General features: G+C 44.7%; 1 protein-coding gene across 3 annotated transcripts; it reads left to right on the top strand.

The window, feature by feature from the left end:
- The first annotated feature begins 2,610 nt into the window (after positions 1-2,610).
- Positions 2,611-20,733, top strand: SLC26A2 (solute carrier family 26 member 2). 3 transcript variants are annotated; one of them, XR_008823476.1, is made up of 4 exons: positions 2,611-2,760; positions 8,868-9,521; positions 11,856-13,411; positions 14,981-20,733. XR_008823476.1 is itself a non-coding variant. In XM_056348797.1 (4 exons), the coding sequence occupies exons 3-4, from the start codon at positions 8,880-8,882 to the stop codon at positions 13,359-13,361; spliced, it is 2,148 nt and encodes a 715-aa protein (XP_056204772.1). In that variant the 5' UTR covers positions 2,625-2,760; positions 8,572-8,696; positions 8,868-8,879; the 3' UTR covers positions 13,362-20,733. The 3 variants fall into 3 exon arrangements, 2 of the variants coding, with proteins under 2 accessions (XP_056204770.1, XP_056204772.1); XM_056348797.1 differs by adding an exon at positions 8,572-8,696 and having other exon boundaries at positions 2,625-2,760; positions 11,856-20,733; XM_056348795.1 differs by having other exon boundaries at positions 11,856-20,733.
- The last annotated feature ends 39 nt before the right edge of the window (positions 20,734-20,772 follow it).

Here is a 20,772-nt window from a genome sequence, read left to right as displayed (position 1 = left end):
ATGTAGCTGAATTTATAATCAAATGCATAAATAAAATAGATTTCAGAAGCTAGGACAGGCTTCTTTCTGTTACTCTAGTCTGATGGGTTTTCTAAGTAATTCACACACACTACATCTAGACCTTTATGTGTCTGACACCTTCTAAGACCAGCAGGTTAGACACCAGACCCCAAGGATACCACTTTGATTTTACATGCTGGACACCACAGGAGGTCTTGAGGAAAGTTGTCCTAAGGGTCCTGATTGCTCCCCACAAAGGCTCAAGTTCAAGAAGCTCAGAGTAGCTCCACATTTGCTTCTGCTTTTTCCCTGTTTCCTGGCTTAACGTGCCTGGATGACCAGACAAGGTGCCCACACGGGGAAAAAGGTTTCTGTGAGCTCTGATACACTTTCTCACTTTCTGGGCAGCAAGCTAAGCAGCTCCCACCTTCTCTATCTCCAAACTTCATGCAACATTTTGCAAATGCAGGCCTGATTCTCAGAAGACAGCAAATCGTACAGGGAAGGAAGGACAAGGAGAGAAAATAAGTTTTTAGCTGCTTTCACCACAGCCTACCTGTCCTACCATGGACTCACAGAGCCAGTGGGACCGAGGCAGTGGGCAGGGAGGTAGCAAGAGGACATCACTGAAAGCAGGAAGCTCCTTACTTAGGGTTGGGAACCAGGTGGCATAAACCAGCTGACAGCTGGGGGAAATCAGAGGGTGCCTTATCTGCTGAGTGATAAAGCAGAGCTGAAAGCCCAGAGAGGAGTGAGAAGAACCAGGGGGAGTCATTGCACACAGAGGTTTTGTTGACAATGAGGAGAGGGATGATAACACTGTCCCACGCAGCTTGTAGAGCTCTTTGCTGGGGGGACCAGGGCACAGCAGGGCTGTATGAAAGCTACTGGACAACGGGCAAGGTGGAAGGGCTTCCCTAGCTGCAGTGTGCAGGGCTGCCCAAGAGCATGAGCCTGGTGGAACAAAACCAGTGTTTTTCAAGATTGTTTTGTAGTCTGAGAAACTGGTCTCTGGAGATTTGATATTATGAGGATGATGGGGCAATCTGGAGAACTGGAGGCAGTGGGTTTGACAGGCAGACAGAGTGGGATGGGCAGATGGCACAAGCTAGCATTTGTGTGTCAGCAAGCCCCAGCTCACTGTTCCTTGGCAGGAAATTCTGGAGTGTGAGGAGCCCAGAGGCACATTTCTCCAAGGCCAAGGTCCCCTTAGCACAGAAATACATGAACCATAAAACTTAATGTACCTCGAGAAGAGGAAAGCAGTTAGAAGCTAAATGATTTACTTATCTTAAATATTTATTTGGATTTCCCCCCCGCTTCTTAGAAAATCAGTGTACAGTAAAAAGAAAAAAGCCTATCCCTAATAACAGCAGTAATTCAGAAAAATATTAATGCTTGGGATTTTTTTTAGTGCCATGTTCTTTGCTTGGGCTCCAAGAAGGTATTATTTCCCCTCCATGAAGACAGGATGTCTTTGATGATCCAAGTTGTTCCACTGCCAATGCCACTAGAACCACAATGAAAATGCTATAATGCCCCCTGCATGTTTTTGTGGTTTCTTATGAGGTTTCTGCAAAATCCCCACACAAAAGGCTTCTGTTAAGGTTTTTGTCAAGATGTCACTCCTCACAAGAATTTGCTCTTGTAGTCTCTGAGTCACCATATACATCAAACTCAGTGAAAACTCCTGTGGAAGTCCCTAAGAGGACTGTGAAGTCAGATCCACTGATGCTTTTGATAGTGGGTAGCCAGGGGAAGGGAGGGTGCTCTTTTATTTCCTTAGCAGCTTGCTAGTTATGATGGCATCTAGTTAAACCCTTGTGGAGAGGGTCAGTGTTTGCTACTGGAAATATTCTCTATTTCTACAGCAAGATTTATAGCATTTGCCTAACACGAAAAAACACGAGCATGGATTCTGCAGGCTGGAAGCTGGCCTCGCTTTCTCCAACCATGTATTGATGGGCTTTTCAGCAGCTCAAGGTTCCACCTGAAATGCAAATATTAGGCAATGTTCGGTTTCAGACAATGTCTGCTTTTCGCACAAATGGTGAAGGCGAGGCAGAGGAGGCCAGGTACAGCCCCTCCAACCTTGAACCTCCAGCCCAGAGATAAGAGCAATGAACAAAACCCTGGTATTTTTAATACCAATATTGTCAAAGATCTCCTGTCCTTCCCAGCTGGAAGTACTCCCAGACAGATCTGGACACCAGAGCAAACACCACTGAGGGATTTTAAAAGGCTATTTTTCACAGATACTAGTGGCACCCCAAAGCAAAACGAGGGCAATTTCGCCGTCAAAACTGTTACGGGTTCCCATCCGTGACAGCCATGGGGAGTTTAAGGTCACTTTACCTCAGGTTACCAACACAGAAATAACCTTTTAATACAAAAGCGTCAGTACGACTGAACTGACGCGTGGACTCCCCGTTAGAGCTCCAGCCGCTCGTGGCTCCTCAGGGTGGCTGTTTTCCTGAGGTGAGGGCCCGGAGCAGCGAGGCACCACCCCGGCCCCCACAGCCCGCCCACCCTTCAGCGCCCGCCCGGCACCAGGCGATAAGCGGGGGCGGCCCTGCCCGGCCGGGCCCGGCCCTCCGCGGGCGGCGACGGGGGGGCGCGGCGGGGGCGGCTCTGCCCTCCCCCGCCCGCCGCTCCCGGCCCCTCGGCGGGGAGGCGTAGGGCTGCCGAGCCGCCGGGCGCCGCTATAGCCGGTCGGTCGCTCCCGCCCGAGGTGTGTCCGGAGCCGCCGGCGGCCCCGCGGTGAGTGGGCGCCTGCGTGGCGCGGCGAGGCGGGCGGGCACGCCGTCAGCGCTGGAGGGGTCTGGCTGTGGGCCCGGCCCGGCTCCCTGCGGTGGGGTCCCGCTGGTGGGGGCGGGGGGGCGGCGCGGCAGACGGTGCCTCGGAATAGGAAGAGACTAGAAAACGAAAGGCGGGCGGCAGAGTGCTCGCTGCCGGGGCGGGGGTGTCTGCCCGGCGCGGGGGCCGGCCCCGGAGGCACCGTGTGGGGATGGAGGGGACGGAGCGCAGCGCTGTGTTACGGGCGTCACAACTTCCCTTTCCCTGTGCGGGGAGCCGAGGTGTCGGGTGGCTTCCCAAGTGATACGCAAGCTCTCAGCCAGAATCCACAATTTCAGGAGTATACAAAGTGCGTGGGTTTCCTCCACGTGGACGCTCTTCTTGCAGATTTTAATAATAACAATAAAACCCCCCACACAACCGTCTTTCAGGCAGCCCCTCACCCGCTGCCAGCCCCGAGCGTGGCTGCCTGTGGGGGCGGGCGCTGCCGCAGGCCGCTCGGCGGAGCGCGGGCAGCCCGAGCGCGGCCCCGGCCTGAGGGGGCGCGGCGGGGGCAGCGGTTGTCCCCTGTCCCCGCCGCCACAGGTCCCCTTCGCCGGCTAACGGTGAGGGGGAAAGGCCGCCCTTAGGAATGGCTTGCTGACGGGACTGCGCTGTGACACACCCGGTTCGGATGGGAACGGCCGGAGCGCAGCGGGAGGCCGCAGCCGGCTCTCTCCAAGCGGGATCCGCTTCAGACAGGGCAGCGCAGCCGTCCCAGCCGGTGCACCCTGCCTTTCGACCGTCCGCCGCCGGCCCCGGGGGGGGCTGGCTGCCGGGGGGCCGCCCCGGCCCTTCCCCCGGGGGTCTGCGGCCGTGCCGCTCGGGACAGCTGACATCTGAAACGGGAGATGGAATATTTCACGCGAACAAGGTTCTAGTGTCCGGCTTTGCAGGTTTTCCCGCCTGGGTGACTGGCTGGTGACGATCGTGCCGGCAGTAAGGTCGCTTTGTTCCCAGAGGTGTTGCTTAAGCGTGGTGAATGTGGTGTGGCCTCTTACGGCGCTTCGGCATTCATCTGATTTTAAGTCTCTCGTCGAAATAAGTGTTTGCACCTTGAATGTTTTAATTAATTAAGGATTGAATTGTTTTAATTAAGGATTTTGTAAAAAATCTGAATTTTCTTCCGAAGTACATACAGTGCGGTTCCAGTGCCTGTCTTAGTGTTATTGTGGCAAGACTGAATTTCCTTGTTGCTCCACAACAGTTATGAGATTATTTTGAAAGGGTGTTGTCCAACAAGAGTAAGGACAAAGACTTGTTATCAAAGTGGGGTATGCTTTCCTTTTATACTCCTAGGATGAGATTTTCCGAGGACCCGGAGGTGGTAGCTCAGATCCAGTTCAGTTCATGTGGAACATGGTTTTCTGATTCCCCTGCTGCTTCTTTACATTTCTTCAAAAATTGTTCGTATCTCTTTAGATGATGTGTTTATGCATTAGGTTTAAAGTGCATGCAGCTTCTCATGTCTAGCAAGTGGGTACGTGAGGGTGGGTAGTGATAACATACAGTGACGACTCGTGCACGTGAAACTTTGAAAAATAATCTGGAACACTGAGATTGGCATTGTGGAAAGAACACACTTGCTTTAGTTTCTGCTCTCATGTGCTCACCTCGGAAGTTTAAGCTTGCAATACATTCCTTCATCAGGTGAGTGAGCTTCGCAATCCGTTCTTCTCTCACCGTCAAGGTGGCTGGCATCTGCAACGGAGACATGAACTCCGAGCCAGCAAGCCCCCTGCTGCAGGTGGTGGTTCCTGACAGACAGACGCTAGCTCACCTCTGCCGTGTCGTGTGATCAGTAAGAAAGGCCCGGATGGGATCCAGAATAGTCTGTAAAAGTCATTAGAATGCAGTACTCTCCATATCTTTATTTTATGGCAGTCACTTGATAACAGAGAGATACCGGACATTTCCTCAGTGCTGTGTTGTAGTCTTCTTATTTGTATCTTAAGTAAAGCTTTGCAGCAAGCAGACACTCCCTTGTGATCCTGCTCCGGCCAAAAGGAACGAATAAAAGTGAATTTTAGGCATACAAATCAGTTGTACCTAAATAGCAGCTTTCAAAATAAAAAATGAGTAGCTCCTTTTCCAAGTTAAATATACCAAATATCTTTCAGTATACTGAACCAAAGGGTGGTGTGTGGTTGGTTTTTTTTTTTTTTCTTTTAAGAACAAAATCCAGTTTTGCTAGGCAAGCCTGGGCTAAACGGTTACAAAAATAATACAGAGCAATGCTTTCAGACAGAAAAGGGTGAAATGGGTGTTGGAAATTGTGCCATTTCCTAGTGTCCTGACATGGTGAGAGGCAGTGACTGTGGGATGAAAAGCTCTTTTCATGCCACATAGAGAAAGCTGTCATGCAGGTCAACACAAAGACCCAGTATATGCTCAAGAGTTTGGTAGCCAAAAAGATTTTTACTTAGAACATTTCTCTACTGTCTAGACACGACTGAAAAAACAGGGGTATACTCTAATACGCACGTTTTACGGCACTGCGCAGAACTAAACCGGACTATGTGGGTTATCTGTTGGAGTTCCCTGACACATTAAGAAAAACTCCCAGTTTTGAGTGAGCTGTCTGCGAGTCCTGGATGAGGGAGAGGGGAATCGTTACTGATATTTTTGCTAAAAGCTCAGAAAACAAACTAACTCAAGGAATTTGCGACACATTAAAGTAGTCTGGGGTAGCTTTTCCCCTCAGCTTTTACAATATTGATTTGCTGATTTTTGGCTGAAAAGTTTTTTGGTTTGTAAATGTGCTTGTGAAATGAATTAAAACTGCTTGAGCAAATACAACTATAGAATGTGCTTATCCTGAGTACTGCAGACATATGCTTTTGTATGCTATATTCACTTCATTCTCATTGTGCAGTGTCTGCTCTTTTGTTGTGTTTTTTTTTGTAGGTGCTATAAATAATCCCTGAGTGGACTTTGCAATACTGTACAGGTGGGAGAGATTAGATATCTGGAAGGTAGGGATGGGTTCTTCTCCTAGCGTGATCACTGCGATTTTGAGTGTCACTTCTTGCAGTGCACGTTTTCTCATGGTAAAGATCCCAATTCTTCACATGGCTCTTCTGAGACTAATTATTCTAAAACACATCAAAGATTACTGAATTAGAAGGCATTAGCCAAGGGAAGATCGTCATTATAAGGTGTATATAGGTATATGATACAGTAATTCTGTATGGCTAGGAAGCTGTAAGATAGAAGTTTGGAATAATCAACAAGGCAAGCAGACCAAACTGAAGCTCTTTTCTCTTACCTTCTGTTGTACTAGGTGATTGACGTGTCTAACAAGAACAAATATAGAGACAAATAAATTTGAAAATTAAGTGTTAAAAATGTATATGTATTAAGAGTTCTGGGTAGACCTCTTTGGATCCAGAGCTCTCACAAGGACCAGGATGAAAAGAAGGACATAGATAGGAGAAACAGGACTTGAGTTCAAACTGTGGAATTTTTCCCTTAGGTCTCACCTAACCCAGCAGTGCATTAAAGCTTCATTTTTCTTTTTTTGGAGTCAGACTTTCCCTAGGCAGCTCCTCTGCCTATGCTCAGAATAGGAGCCACAAAGTGGCACGATCTTACCGCTGTTTTCTTCTTTCTGGTTTGCAGACTGCCCTGCAGACCTCATGTGCGATTTGGAGGAATTAAGCATAGAGTTAGAAGTATAGGAATATGGAACAGGGCAGGAGCTGGAGAAAAGCCTTGATGCATTGCTAGAAATAATCTGGTAGGTGTGTAGGTGGGTGTTAATAAAGTATCTCACACAGAGCACGAGACCTGGCAATGCTGCTCAGTCTGCTCCAGTGTGTAACAGAGCACGAGTTCTATAGATCATGGTGTCGTAATAGAAAGGCATACAGCCCTGATCTTATGCAGGAAATCCATTGCTGCTGATGCCGTGCTCATCAGTTTTGGAGCCAGGGAGGTCTCTGTTTGAAGCACAGCTCCCTTTCAGTAGCAGTCCTGTGGCAGGCTAGCAGAGTGCGCTGGGTTTGGTTATTTGAAAGGTGCAGGAGCTTACCCACCAAAAGAGATGCTCACTGTCTCTGGGTCTGTAGTGAATGAAAACACCTTTTGGGTGTCCCAACATGGAGCAGAAGATAAGATGTGAGCCTCTGCCTCTGGTATTTTCTGTTGGCTAGCTTCTGTCATCTGTCCTGCGTGTTGACTTTAGATAGCCCTCTGCATGCTGCAGCCTGGTAGCTCTAGGGAGAGGTATGCTACGGTGTAGGGTGGAACAATAGGATTATTTGGGCATTTCTAATTCTAATTAAAGCTTTCTAATTGGAAGGCTGTCCTAGAAGTCTCTGAGTATTTTTGTATGGAAATAGAAGCCAGTTAAATGCTAAGCACTGTAGCTGCTTCTGCTCTCCTGTGCTTTCCTTTGGTGTGGTTATGATCGTTTGCTTAGGCTGCTTTAAGACAGTAGGTACTTGGGTTCATACTGTCTTTCTAGCCAGAAGAACAAAGGTAGTTCATCTCTGTCTGAGCTAGCAGACTGGTGGAGGTACGACTGTGTGTAAACCATTACACAGGGCTGATGCACAGCGCTTTGGATACCTCTGACAGCATCGACCTGGAATGGAAGAATGGAAATGGTATGCTCCAGCCAGCTAGACCGAGGTGTAAGAGAAGGCATTTCCTCTGTGTAGCTGTGGGATCAGTGCCTCGTAACGGGCTACTGGCAGGAGAAGCAGGTAGTTTAAGCACCACACTTAAACTCACTTCTTTCACTTCTCCCATCCCCTGTTTTTGGGTGACTCACACTGAAGTGATAGTAGCAGTGAATGTTTTATAGCTACTTGTGAGATGATGATTAAACGAACAAATTTTGAGACAGACTCTTCAGTGGCATCCTCAGCGCTGCTAGCTCAAATACCAATTTGGTAATTAATTCAGTGGTAAACATTGCATGGAACATTAGTTTGGTTGGTGTTCGCACTGCACAGAGAAGGTGTAAATAGCATATAAGGGATATATGTTGTTATTGGCACTCCAGGACTGTGAGGCAGTGTTGGAAAGGGAAGCCTGGGAGTTAAGACTTTTCAGGGTTCTGCTGCTGCCTCTGGCCTTGACTCCACTGTAGCGGCAGATGATTTGGTTTCTGGCTGAAACGTATCAACTTCAACATACTAGTGGTAGCAGGTACTGTGGCTGAAAGAGTTTTCTGAAGGATTTGGGATGTTTTCTGGAAACCAGGAGTGCTGTATGAATGCTGGCAATCACCATTGATACCAAGTTTCATTAGGGCCTGTCTCATCAAGACTTTGCTCTTTCACATTCAGACAATAAATTTCCAATATTAGACGTGCTTTGATGTAATCACCTTGTTCTGCTGTCTGTAGGCAGATTGTACTAGAGCATACATTCTAGTAGAAGTGTTCCACTTACATTGTGCCCATTAATATGTTTTCCACTTGTGTGTATTGTTTTGGTCAGACGTAATTTACTTGAAAACCAGCTTTTAAAAAGTGTGAAGAGCATTCTTTGCAGTGTGTCATTGAAATAAAGCCACTGTGTAAAGACTGCCTCTTCATAGGTAACAAATCTTTACAATATTTGGCAGGTGTAATCACTGCATTAAAAAAAAAATATATATACATAAATGGGATTTAGACCAAGATGTACAATCCTAGAAATATACGAACTGTAGTTAATTCTCAGCAACTGAAGTGACGATTGGACTACAATAAACCCTGTGTCTATCTTTGCATGTTGGAACAGGCTGCAGACAGTGATTTTATCAAGGAAGCCTCCCAGAGGGACAGTGCTGCTGCATTCTTTTCCATTTCACAACATGGCCAGCAACAGGTTTATTCTACAGGATACCAGCTTCCCTCCTAGGGAAGGTGATTATTTGCTTAACAGGCAGGCTCTTTACAGCTTTGCTTGGAATTTGCTTTCTCTGAGCTGAACTAACTTTTAGCTCTTGCTTTTCATAAATACTTACTCTATTAAAAGGTCTCACGTAGCGCATGCATTTATGGTTTAATGCATATGGTCCTTCTTCATGTTTTTAGGGAGTCATTGAGATGGCGGCAATGGCAGAATTCAAGAACATCTGTTCAGTGACTGAAATGCCAGAAGGAGACGATACTAAACGCAGTTTCCATCACAGAATGTTCTTGGAACCCCAAGAGAAGAAGAGGAGCATGAAGGCTCTGGTAGTTAAGCAAGCAAAGAAAACTTGCAGCTGCACTCCAGCCAAAGTTAAAGACTGTGTTTTTGGTTTCTTTCCCGTATTGCAGTGGCTTCCTAAATACAAGCTGAGAGAGTACCTACTGGGAGACATAATGTCTGGTGTGATTGTGGGGGTCTTACTAGTCCCACAGTCAATTGCCTATTCTCTCTTGGCTGGACAGGAGCCTATTTATGGCCTTTATACATCTTTTTTTGCTAGCATTATTTATTTCATATTTGGAACCTCCCGCCACATCTCAGTTGGCATCTTCGGTGTGATTTGCCTGATGGTGGGACAAGTGGTGGATCGAGAAATACAGAGGGCTGGCTATGACTTAGAGCCAGCTGCACTCAGTGTCCTCGCAGGTACAACAGCGTATGTGAACACCACCGTTTTGCCTGCGAATCAGACGTCACAACAGCTGCTCTGTGATAAAAGCTGCTATGCAATTACAGTGGGAGCCACCATGACCTTCATAGCTGGAGTTTACCAGGTAAGAGGAGGTGGACAAACAGGTATTATGTGGAAATAGTTTTAATTCTCCTTTAGGTGATTGTCCACATGAACAGCCTGTTGGGCTTGCATGTGTCCTCAGTCTGCATCCCAGGGGAGCGGACACAGGGAAGACTGGAAGTCTCCAGTTACAGTGCTGCCATAAACTCGTCTTTGTCCTCTCCTTTTTTTAATAGCATTTTGTGCTTGCATTGCTACTGTGTTGGGGACTGTAAGAACCAGCACATAGCCACCTGCTGCTCTCACACGATCTGCTCACCACCTTCCTTGCTGTGGCCTGAAGCTTTTGTTTTGTTTTGGTTTTTTTTTTCCCCTGGCTTGTAGCTTAGGCCTCTGTCTCATTGGAAAAAATGTGGTGTGTCAACTTTTAATTCCAGGCTTCAGTCATTTGCCTTTTCTTTTATCAAAAAGTAATCTGGACAGTAAAAGTATCTCCAGTTTCTTTTTATTTGTCACTGTGCTTGTAAAACTTCGCTGTTTGTGCATTCAAAGCCAAAATGATGCCACTGTATGAAAAGGGTAATACTGAGATTGTAAAATATATTTGAAATAAGTCTTCTAATTATTACCATATTAAAATATATTACTCAACAATATTTTACTCTCTGCTTACTTCCTAGAACTCACTGCATGCTGAAATTAAAGCAGATACCTTTGTTTTTAGAATGTCATGCATTAACCAGAATGGATTTAGTTTTAACAGTACTTCAGAGCTGTGGTATTTCTGTTTGTAAGTTCACATTAATTTATTCTTGCAGTGACTTCCAGGATGATAGGTAATCAAACTGTACAGGAGTAGAAAAGGAAACATACGAGTGATACTCTAAATCACTGGTTTTAGATACAGCCTGGGACTTTTTCTTGTACTGCAAATTAGTGTTAAGTAATTTCAGAAGTATTCTGGGACTCCTGAGGTACACTGGATTTTGTGTTTTATCACTGTAGGATGGATTCAGTTTTGGAATTTTGAATTGTGCTTAATATGCTTTGCAAGTACAAGTACAATTAAATTTCTTTATATGAAGAAGTCAGATTACTTTAAGTGCCTCTGAATGTTAGGCATATTCTGCTTGCTGTGTCTCTGCCTGCTACCCAATAGGTCTTCACACCCTCAAATACATTTTTATTGGAAGCTCCAACAGCATCACATATTCTTTGTATCAGAAACTTTCCAACCAAATGACAGAAAGCAGGCCTGCTCACACCAGTTGCCTACAGTGTAACTAGGTAAGACAATTATTGCTAATGCTTTACAGTTAGAAAAACCTTGAATTAACTTAATTTCCAAGGCTGTGAGGGAGCCTTTTTTAGAGCTGGGCTCTGAGCTGATGTCCAGTCAGTCCAGGTCTCAAACCTGCCTTTTCTTCAGTAATGCTTCGTGGTTTTTGTGAATTTTCTAGCCTTGATCCCAGGTTATTTTGCCTTACAACCTAATAGGATACATCAAATCGACACTATTTAAAGTTTAATACCTGTAAGTTCTGGCCTGCAGTCTTCAGGTAACAGTGTAGACATACCTGTTGGCCAGCGCAGAGAATTTAAAGGATTCTAGCAAACTGCTGTGAGAAGGTCCATGCTCCATTTGGCATGAGGGTTGATGGGGAGGAAGGGACATCTACCAGGTGTGAAGACACATATATAGTGGAGTAGGTGTCCATAAAACCAGTCATTCCCATGAGAGAGCACCAAGGATTTGTCCATTCAACTAGCTTTACTAAAAATGAATGACAAAGCACTTCAAAAATTTATCTCTGTTTATATAATCTGCATCACAAGACTTTGCAGCTGATATACTTTCTGAGTCAGATGCACCAAACTTTATACAGTGCCAAGTAGAGCTGTTAGGCCATAAGCTGTATTTTTATTGCAGGTTGTGAGCTCCAGTGTAAGATAGGCAAAGACAATTTGGATTGGAAAAATTTTGATCCCTGCAAAGTTCACAGAGATTGTAAGAACTTGGGAGAGAAACGGCAGTAGTAGCCAGTATTTCAAGTGCTTTTTTCCCCAGGCTTTCTTTTTTGCCCACTTGGGTAACTAGAATTTACAACTGAACGATTGAGCGAACAGTAACAGGTTCAGAGTACAGAGACCCCCCCAAAAAGCCTGCTCTGTGTTAGAAATGCATTTTTTTTAAGTGCGGTGCACCAGGAGCTGCTGAATACTGGAGACTCTTTTTTTCCATGCCCAGACCATGCCTTGTCCTCCAGGACTGTGCACAGTGGGTGTTTTTATCCCACCTTCCTCCAGAGCCCCGCAGTGATGACATCTGCAAAATTTGCATCCTAATCTGTTGTGTGTTGTTGATTCCTTCCAGGTAGCCATGGGTTTCTTTCAAGTGGGCTTTGTCTCAGTGTACCTCTCTGATTCGTTGCTGAGTGGATTTGTCACGGGTGCGTCCTTCACCATCCTAACGTCACAAGCCAAGTATCTCCTGGGCCTCGACATTCCACGGAGCAGTGGCATCGGCTCCCTCATAGCCACGTGGATAAACATCTTCAGAAACATACACAAGACCAACATCTGTGATCTCATCACCAGCTTCTTGTGCTTTCTTGTACTTATCCCAACCAAAGAGCTTAATGAACATTTTAAGTCCAGGCTCAAGGCTCCAATACCAGTTGAACTAGTCGTGATTGTGGCAGCTACTCTGGCATCTCACTTTGGGAAGCTGAGAGAGACTTACGGCTCAAGTGTTGCTGAACACATCCCAACTGGTTTTCTGCCACCCCGCCCTCCAGACTGGAACCTGATTCCTAATGTGGCTTTGGATGCTATCCCCATAGCTATTATTGGCTTTGCCATCACTGTGTCCCTTTCAGAGATGTTCGCCAAAAAGCATGGTTACTCTGTGAAGGCCAACCAGGAAATGTATGCCATTGGCTTCTGCAACATCATTCCCTCTTTCTTCCACTGCTTCACAACAAGTGCAGCTCTTGCCAAGACTCTTGTCAAAGAGTCCACAGGCTGTAGGACACAGATGTCTGGCATGGTGACTAGTTTGGTAATCCTATTAGTCCTCCTTGTGATTGCACCTTTATTTTATTCCCTTCAGAAATGTGTCCTTGCTGTCATAACCATTGTAAACCTCAGAGGGGCCCTGCGGAAGTTCAAGGACCTGCCAAAAATGTGGCATTTGAGCCGAGTGGACACAGTGATCTGGCTAGTTACTATGGCAGCCTCAGCACTCATCAGTACTGAGATTGGTCTTTTGGTTGGTGTTTGCTTCTCTATGCTCTGCGTCATTTTCCGAACTCAGAGACCAGAGGCACCGCTGCTTGGCTGGGTGGCAGAGTCTGAGACGTATGAATCTTTGTCTGCTTACAAGAACTTGCAGACCAAGCCAGGAATCGTGGTGTTCCGTTTTGAAGCACCCCTCTACTACATCAACAAAGAGTGCTTTAAATCTACCCTGTACAAGCAAACAGGGGTCAACCCAGTCTGGGTGAAGGCAGCAAAGAAAAAGGCAGAAAAAAGAATGCTTAGAGAGAAAGAGGTGGATTCTGGTGGCAACCAGACCAGCATCTCCATGGATTTTGTCCCTGAACCTCTAGGGTTTCACACAATAGTGATTGACTGTTGTGCAGTTCAGTTTCTGGACACAGCAGGAATACGCACGCTCAAAGAGGTCTGCAAGGACTACAGGGAGATAGATGTCCAGGTGCTACTGGCCCAGTGCAATCCTTCAGTGAGGAGTTCCCTGATCCGAGGAGAATTCTTCAAAGAGGGGGAGGACCACCTTCTCTTTCACAGTGTGCACCAGGCTGTGGACTTTGCATTGGGTGCACAGGGGCACAGTGGGACCAGCACTTCTAAGAACTAGTTGTGGAAAGGCAGCAAGTTGGAACAAAGCCTGGGGAAAAATGGCTGTGGGTCTGTATGTCTATGCAATATATATGCACTCAGAAAAAAAAGAAGCAGGGTTGTGGTTAACACACAGGTTAATATGCAGTCTGTTTTGATGCTTTAAATTTGCCTGCCAGGTGTAGTGATTCAATAGGTGGTACCGAATGAAGACAATCCTTAACTTGATTATGGCCAATCTGTGAATCCAAGAGTTTTCATCAGCTTGTTCATCTCATTTCTCTTTTCTCTGGAGCTTTCCGTGTCTCAGTTCCCCTCTGAGTTTTGATCGTCAGCATTGAAGTCTTTATTTCAATCCTGTCTTTATGGATGGGATGGGAATTTGAAATAGTTCGGGCATCCTGTCCAGCCAAATGATGAGAGGCAGCTGATTTCTTGTCCCCCTTTCTGCATTGCTTTTCTGTATTGCCACAGCCTTTTATTTTCTAGGGAATGGCTGACGGGAATGGTTTGCTCTGGTCTTTACTGTGGAGTGATTGGTTGGTGATTTTGTACCCTCCCTGAATTTGAGACTGATGGAGAAAGAAAATCAAAACATGCACGTAAAGGTCTTAACGAATAGCTTCTAACTACCTGTCACCTCCACAAGCTTTGTCATTGTCTCCTGAGAGCCAGTGGAGGCACGGTTATCTCATTTCTACACAGGCCTTTTATGTGCCAGGAAACTTTGCCTCTTTAGCTTGATTTTTTTTTTTTGACTGATTTTTATTCAGAGGTGACTGTTTAGAAGTCTGATTCGTGCTTATGGTCAGTCATTTATTTTCTTAATATTTAAGAGCTCTTTAGAATTGTGGACATTAGATGCAGGAAAATCTCTTAATTCTTGAGTTTCGACAGAAAACAGCCCCTTATAGCCAGTTTTATGTAAGAGGCAAACAATCACAGGCACCAAAATGAAAAGGGCCAAATAGATTATCCAACATCTGTCCAAATTCGTCCATGTCGTACAGACTTCATGTGTGAATGCAGGTTTTATTGACCATAGACCCTTTAAGCATGCTCCGTCATGGACTTAGGTAATGGGGGTGGACAGGCCAAGAAATGCAGCCATTAGAAAAGGAGCCAGAGAAATTCTTTGCTGAATATTTTTTATTTACCATGTGAGTGTAAATAAAATGTACTTTGATTTTAAGTTATGCAGAACAGTAAAGAGTGCCTGTTCTTCATGCAATACAAGCACTGGGTAGGAAGAGGTTCTCTTTTCTTGTACCAGTAGAATACAATTATGAAGGCAGAATTGAGAGAGTAACAGTTTTCACTGAGTACCAGCTATACATAGCACACAGTACATCCTTGGAAGATGATGGTTTCTCCCAGGGGAGTTTACAGTCTGAATTGCAGGTTCTTCAGAGCTTTTAAAAGGGAAAAGGTGCTGTATACAGACAATACTCTCATCCTTAATTGTTCAAAAATAATGAGCCAGCAGTCGAAAAAGGAATAAAATGCAATATGAATTGTGAAACATTTGCTAAATAGAAATACATTTTGAGTTTAGGATTATTTTCTTGTTTTTCTGAGCTAGGACCAGTAACTGTTCTTTCTATGAAAGCTGAAATGTCATGTATCACTTCGCTCTAGGTGCTGGGACCTCAAGAGAAGGACTAAATGGGAGAAAGATGAGTCCCAGGACCTGGCAACCTTTGTATGTTAACTGAACTTACTACATTTTTTAGGACCTCATAAGAGAATATAGAAACACTGGGGGAGGTGGCGGGTGGCTGTAGCATATATTGAAGAAGAGCGCATAGCTGAGGTCTGTTCTAAAACTGGCGTTGTTAAGGAACCAAATCTCCAAGTATCAAAGAGAAAACGCTAAAGCTTCTGTAGTATTCAAAAACAACAAATGCTGTTCTTTCTCAGCCTTAAGGCATGTTTATACAAGAGGATGAATCCCAAATAGCTACTGCTGAAATTTTTCTTTTCTGCAGTAACCTCCTACATGAACTTCTTTATTCTGGGCTAAGAATCCCTTCTGCTGTTTGGATAATTACAATTACTGAATCGATATTAGCAGAGTGGATTAGCCCAAGCCGTGTAAAAGCAGTGAGTGGGGTTAACGCCTACACAGGGAGTGAGTGCAGGATAGAAATTAAGATTTAATTCCTCACCATACCTGTTTTGCACTGGGTTCCCATTCAGAGCCCCTGGGTTGGTGTTGAGAGAGAGCTGGCACGCTTGTGGCGGCTCCCGCAGCCAGGTCCAGCTGGGGAGGGTTTGTCAGGGGTTTGTGCCTGACCATGGTGAGCTGGCTGGTGGCAGGGGCGTGGGGCAGACCCGTACACGTGTATTTAGCTGATGGCAGTGCCATGGCCTGGGGGAGGCCCTTTTCAGCACAGTTTGTCCACATTACCAGAAGGCATCTCTAGAACTTTGAACAAAAGGCTCGATACCATTTATAAACGCTGATTTTTAACTAATATTTTTCAAGATAGCAGAACAGTGCTAAAAGCAGTGCCTTCTTAAAGCCCTTATGAAAAATTACAGCTTAGTGAGCAATAAGCAGTGTATGTTACTGCAACTTACCCGCAGCTACTTGTTCTCACCCCTTTGCCTCTTAGGCATGGGCAGCTGAGAAAGAGAGGAGGAGTGCGTAGCTGGCCAGGAGACTTCCTCTAGGGCAGGTTGGCTGCTTGTGGGGTTACAAGTAAAGTGGAAATTGCTCTGGGTGAGTCTTTCCCATTTACACTCACAACCTCTCTCTCCTGTACTCTTGCCACGCTGCCAAGGTGGAGACTTTTTGACCTCTCACCGCGCATAGGTTTGTGTAGCTGAATTCTAACTGAGAAGGGAAAAACAGTAATTATTCATTAAAAGATTTTTTTTCAACTCCATTTCTGCCTGTGCCAGGAAGAGAGGAATAGCATTGTTACTTCCAAGAAGTGTGCACTTTCCACTGCTAGCAGGATTCATATTTGTAGCTCCTGGGTATTTGTTTACATAAAAGCACAATAAAACAGCCATAAATTGATTTTTCAAAGAATTAATTTAGATTACAGCTAGAAGATATACTGAAGTGATTTATGTTTAGCTAGAGCACACCATATTTGGCCGCATTTTGCTGTTTGTGCAGCCACAACTGACAATATAGCCTCCAAATTCCATTTCAAGCAAAGCATAAGAAATGGTATTAAAATGCAACAGCAAAAGCAGCCAGCCAACCACAATAACAACTTCTAATGTTCTTATTTAAGATAATGTCCAGAGGTCATATTATTAATAAGTCTATATTAATGCACACAGCCATAGTTAAAAGGTAACAGAAATAAATGCTGTTTGCCAGAGAGTTCAGTATAATAGAGAGTCCTTTGGAATTAACAAAAGGTTAGAGCTTATCATGGTTGGAATTTCTTAAAACAGTGGGTTTTCAGCCATTTGCATTTTAGGCCTAGAAAAGTTTTTTAACAGAGACATTAATCTGGTTTAAGCCTACTGGTAAGAAGCACATTTTGCTTGCATATATTTAAGGACCCTTTAGAAGTAATCCAATTTCATCTTTAGGAGTCAAGGACCACTGACTGAAAACTGTTGCCCTAAAGAATTTGTTTTATAAAGGAATTTCATATATCCTTATGTACACATCTATTTCTGCATATGTGTACGTGTATATATATACCTTTTGCTGCTGTATGACAGATGCAGCAGCTATATCTATCCAGTTACGCTTTTGTGATACTCCTGTTTCTTCCTGGAAAGGGCTCTTCTGCCTTCTACTGTTTCAAATGAACAGTGGAAAACGTATCAGATTTTACAAGGGGAAGCCTGCCCTACTCACTGCCTTCTACAGCTTCTCTTATCCCTGCCTCACAGCTTTATTTGTAATCGATGGAAAGAAGGAATCTCAGAACGACTGTTTCTGGGTTTATGCATCTGTCCAGAACAGGAACGTTCATCCCAGGTGCAACCTTCAGAACCCCAGGCCAGACTGGAAGATGACACTAAATAAGTTGATCTCCATTCCCAAATGTATTAATCAGCAATTATCAGTCTAAATGAAGAAGATTAAGAGATCATTAGCACATGAATTAATGACAACAACACAGCGTTATGGAAATTACCAGTCTCTGCTATACTAAGGACTCCTGGAAATGTCTGCAGTAGTCTGCTAAATGTCAGGCTCGCTCTATACGTTTATTGCTGCTATAGACAGTGGTGTCAGTTCCCCGTAACGTGGCAGTTGCACTAATAAATGTCTCACTTATGTGAATGTTTTGACATGGGAACAATTTTCCGTTCACTTCATAGAACAGGGAAGGATACTGCAGTGGGGCACATGGTGCTTATTTTTGTGTTTATAATGACATTGCCAACCTTAGTCTTGTGTGATATAGTGATCCCAATTCCCTTGTAAGCCATTGCAGCTTCATCTGCTCCTCTCTAATTCCCTGCAAGACCCACCTCCACCTCCTTGACACTTCTGTGTTTTGTCATAAGACATTGCATATGATTGACTGTAAATAGAAGAATCACTGCTTTTGTGTATGTTGCTATTATGTGTGACCTGCTACTCAGTTTTCATGCCAGATCTTTTGATAAGGCTAAAGCTCCTGAACAGGGAGTGTAAAACAACTCCAGTCCTCTGGGTGCTGGGGCTGGGAGAAAGGGGGCTGTGGGCGGCTGGCCGGGAAGCACCGCTGTGCATGCCCCGTCGCGAGCACGCTGGAGCCTTAGCCTGGAGTGGGGCTGTGCGAGGGTTTGTGTAGCTGCAGGAGTAACGGTGCTGCCCAGGGATGACAGATTAACCTGGAGGTGTCTATTATGCGGCTACTGCGACTCTGTGGTACGCAGCCATGTGCCTGTCTCCATAACAAGTGTAATAATACCGCAGGACCTAGTTCTTGTGCGGTGCTGCTGCATGAGTCACTGTCCTGAATTACATATGTAAGGGATTTCTGTTTTCATGCTTATTTATTTTTATCTAATTTTATTCTAAGTCTGTGCATGGCTCTCCCAGCCGTGCTGGGAGCAGAGCTTCCATGACTGCTGTGCTCCTTCCCTGTCAGGCTGCAGTGATGAATGGAAAAGTACTCTCGGGGAAAAAGCAGTCGTTCCTTCATCTCCATTCACTTCTGCTGGCTTGTAGAATCCCCTGCTGATGGGTCTGAAGTGCAGGGGTGAGGTGCTGCAGGCAGGAGAGCATGCTGGCTGTCGCACCAGGGGTTTAAGCCAGTTGATACCCAGCTGCCTCCCACAGATTGTGCTGAGGTTGGCTGTGAATTCTGCCTGTGCCGGGTCCTAAATGTAGGTGATACCTGGCGGGGTCCAGTCTTTCTGTGGCCAAACCTCCCTTGAGAAGACCAGCAACACTGCACATCTCCTTGGGTCCAGTTCCTGAACCTTTCACCCAAGGGCTGTGCTAACTCACTGTTCTCCACCACGCTTAGCTACCTGCTGTCATCTCCAGTGCTGCCGGTGCAAAGCTTTTAAGCAGGTTGAAGTCAGGTCGCCCACGTCTCCATTCCAGACATGGTACAGGAACACTCATGCTGGCCTGGACCTTACCCTCCCAGTGCTCCCAGTGCAGTGAAGAGCACGGCTGGGTTGTAGGAGCCTTCTGGTCTAGAATAAGATCATAGTAACTGGAATGAGAAGAAACCCTTTGAGTTGAAGGTGAAACTTTTCAGGCAAATAGTTTGTTTCAGGGCATTATCTTCTGTTGTGATTTTATTTTCACATGCTTTGGGAAGGTGATTAAATGATTGAGGTGATTTACATTTTTGAATTTTTTTTTACTGACACGGCTAAGCTAATGAAGCTGTGACAGATAGTCGTCTGCTGCTCATGCCATACAAGGTGCTTTGTATCTGTGCGGCTTATTTTGCTTTGCTGAGTCTCAATGTAGGATACTGTTGTCAGACTTCAATATTGATGTAACTGCCCACACTGGAAGGGCTTTGCACTTCTACTATGCTGGCATAGATAAAATGAGCAATGCTTTTGGTGCAGACTTTGCACTGTGAATGGCCTTGTTAAGTCCCAAGAATTACTTGCACTTGGTTATCATGTTTGTAAGCTTTTGTAGGATCAGCTGCTTATGTGAAAAACTACCTGATCTTTACTATTTTAGTGAAATTCCACCTGAAGTGGAAATAATTCTGAGTCTTGCTTTTTCTTTTGAGATAATTACAATGCTACAAGTGAGGACTTCAGTTAGGTAAAATGGCAAATACTTAATATATATATATTTAGTTCATAGTATAATTAGTACCTTTCTATTTTGTTTTCTAGAGATTGTATAAGCTAAGGCATATTGCTGTTTTCTAATGTGCAAATAAAATGTTTCAGCAGTGGATGGAGAATCAAATCTCCATTGAGAAGATTTACTGCCAAAAATATTTAAATTCCTGCTCTCTCCAGCTCTGAAAGCACTTAGCGCTCAGCCTGGCCCCCAGATGATCTCAGGACTCCACAGAAAGATAGTGAAACATTTTGCTGGACTTGGGTCCAAATTTTTTATGTCTCATTTTTGACTTAAGGAAGTAAATTTTATGTATATTTGAAATGCAACTGAAACATGGTTAAGGAGAGGTAAAGCCTCACTTTTTCTGGAAAGCACACGATGCTTTGAGTTCATCAGCCTCTTGAGTCCCTGACCATCATGTCTGGTACCTTGGTATATTCTGGGTTATGAGTTTTGGATTATTTTAAATTGAGAATAATTTTAGGTATTAGTGACTTAATGCTTTGCAGAATAAACAAAATGGTAAATTTTGCCTGGAGTAGTTTTTTCAAGTTGGAGAATCAGTTTAACCAAACAGGGACCTCAGGAATGGAATAGATCACGTTGCTTTAGATCACAAGATCAAACCAGTTTACAAAATAGTTTATTTGAATAAAATGTGGAAAATTTGTATAGTATGTATAAAAGATCACCTTACTTTTTACTGTTACTTACCTGTGCAGTAAGGGTAGGATACAACATTTCCCCCAGTTTGGTGGTGGCTTCCAGGGCGCTGGGGAGTCACCTTGCTGTGTGGCATCAGTCCGTGCTGGATGGCTGTTCGCTGACACGGACTTTGCCTTGTGCCTGGTGTGGGGAGATGTGTTGCCATCAGCTTGTCATTGAGTGCTGCACTCACTGACCAGATGTTTGTGGTGGAAGTTGTATTTTATCATTGTCTTATGTCCTGCCATCAGCTGTGGGGTGTAGCCTCTGCATGTTGTTGACCCTCCTTTACACTGTCTCTGTTAGATCTGTATCAGTTGTCATTTTGAAATGATAATGTGCCTTATTTTCATTGTAGAAGATTTGCTAGCACAAAAATTTTCTGTCAGATACGGTAAAATCTTTGGGATTTCTTTATGAGCATTAAAAGATTATATTTATGGTTTTATCTGTTGTCGGACATATGCTTGATACTTCAGAAGGTGCT

Source organism: Falco biarmicus, chromosome 8 (assembly GCF_023638135.1).
Source record: "Falco biarmicus isolate bFalBia1 chromosome 8, bFalBia1.pri, whole genome shotgun sequence".
NCBI classification, from domain to species: domain Eukaryota; kingdom Metazoa; phylum Chordata; class Aves; order Falconiformes; family Falconidae; genus Falco; species Falco biarmicus.
Note: the sequence above shows the minus strand (reverse complement) of the source record. Positions and strands in the feature narration are given on the sequence as shown.

Bases quoted from the DNA above. Each gene is read 5' to 3' on its own strand.
- SLC26A2 (XM_056348795.1), top strand. From the start codon at position 8,880: ATGGCGGCAATGGCAGAATTCAAGAACATCTGTTCAGTGACTGAAATG. The intron at 9,522-11,855 runs GTAAGAGGAGGT...GATTCCTTCCAG, and splicing joins TCATAGCTGGAGTTTACCAG to GTAGCCATGGGTTTCTTTCA.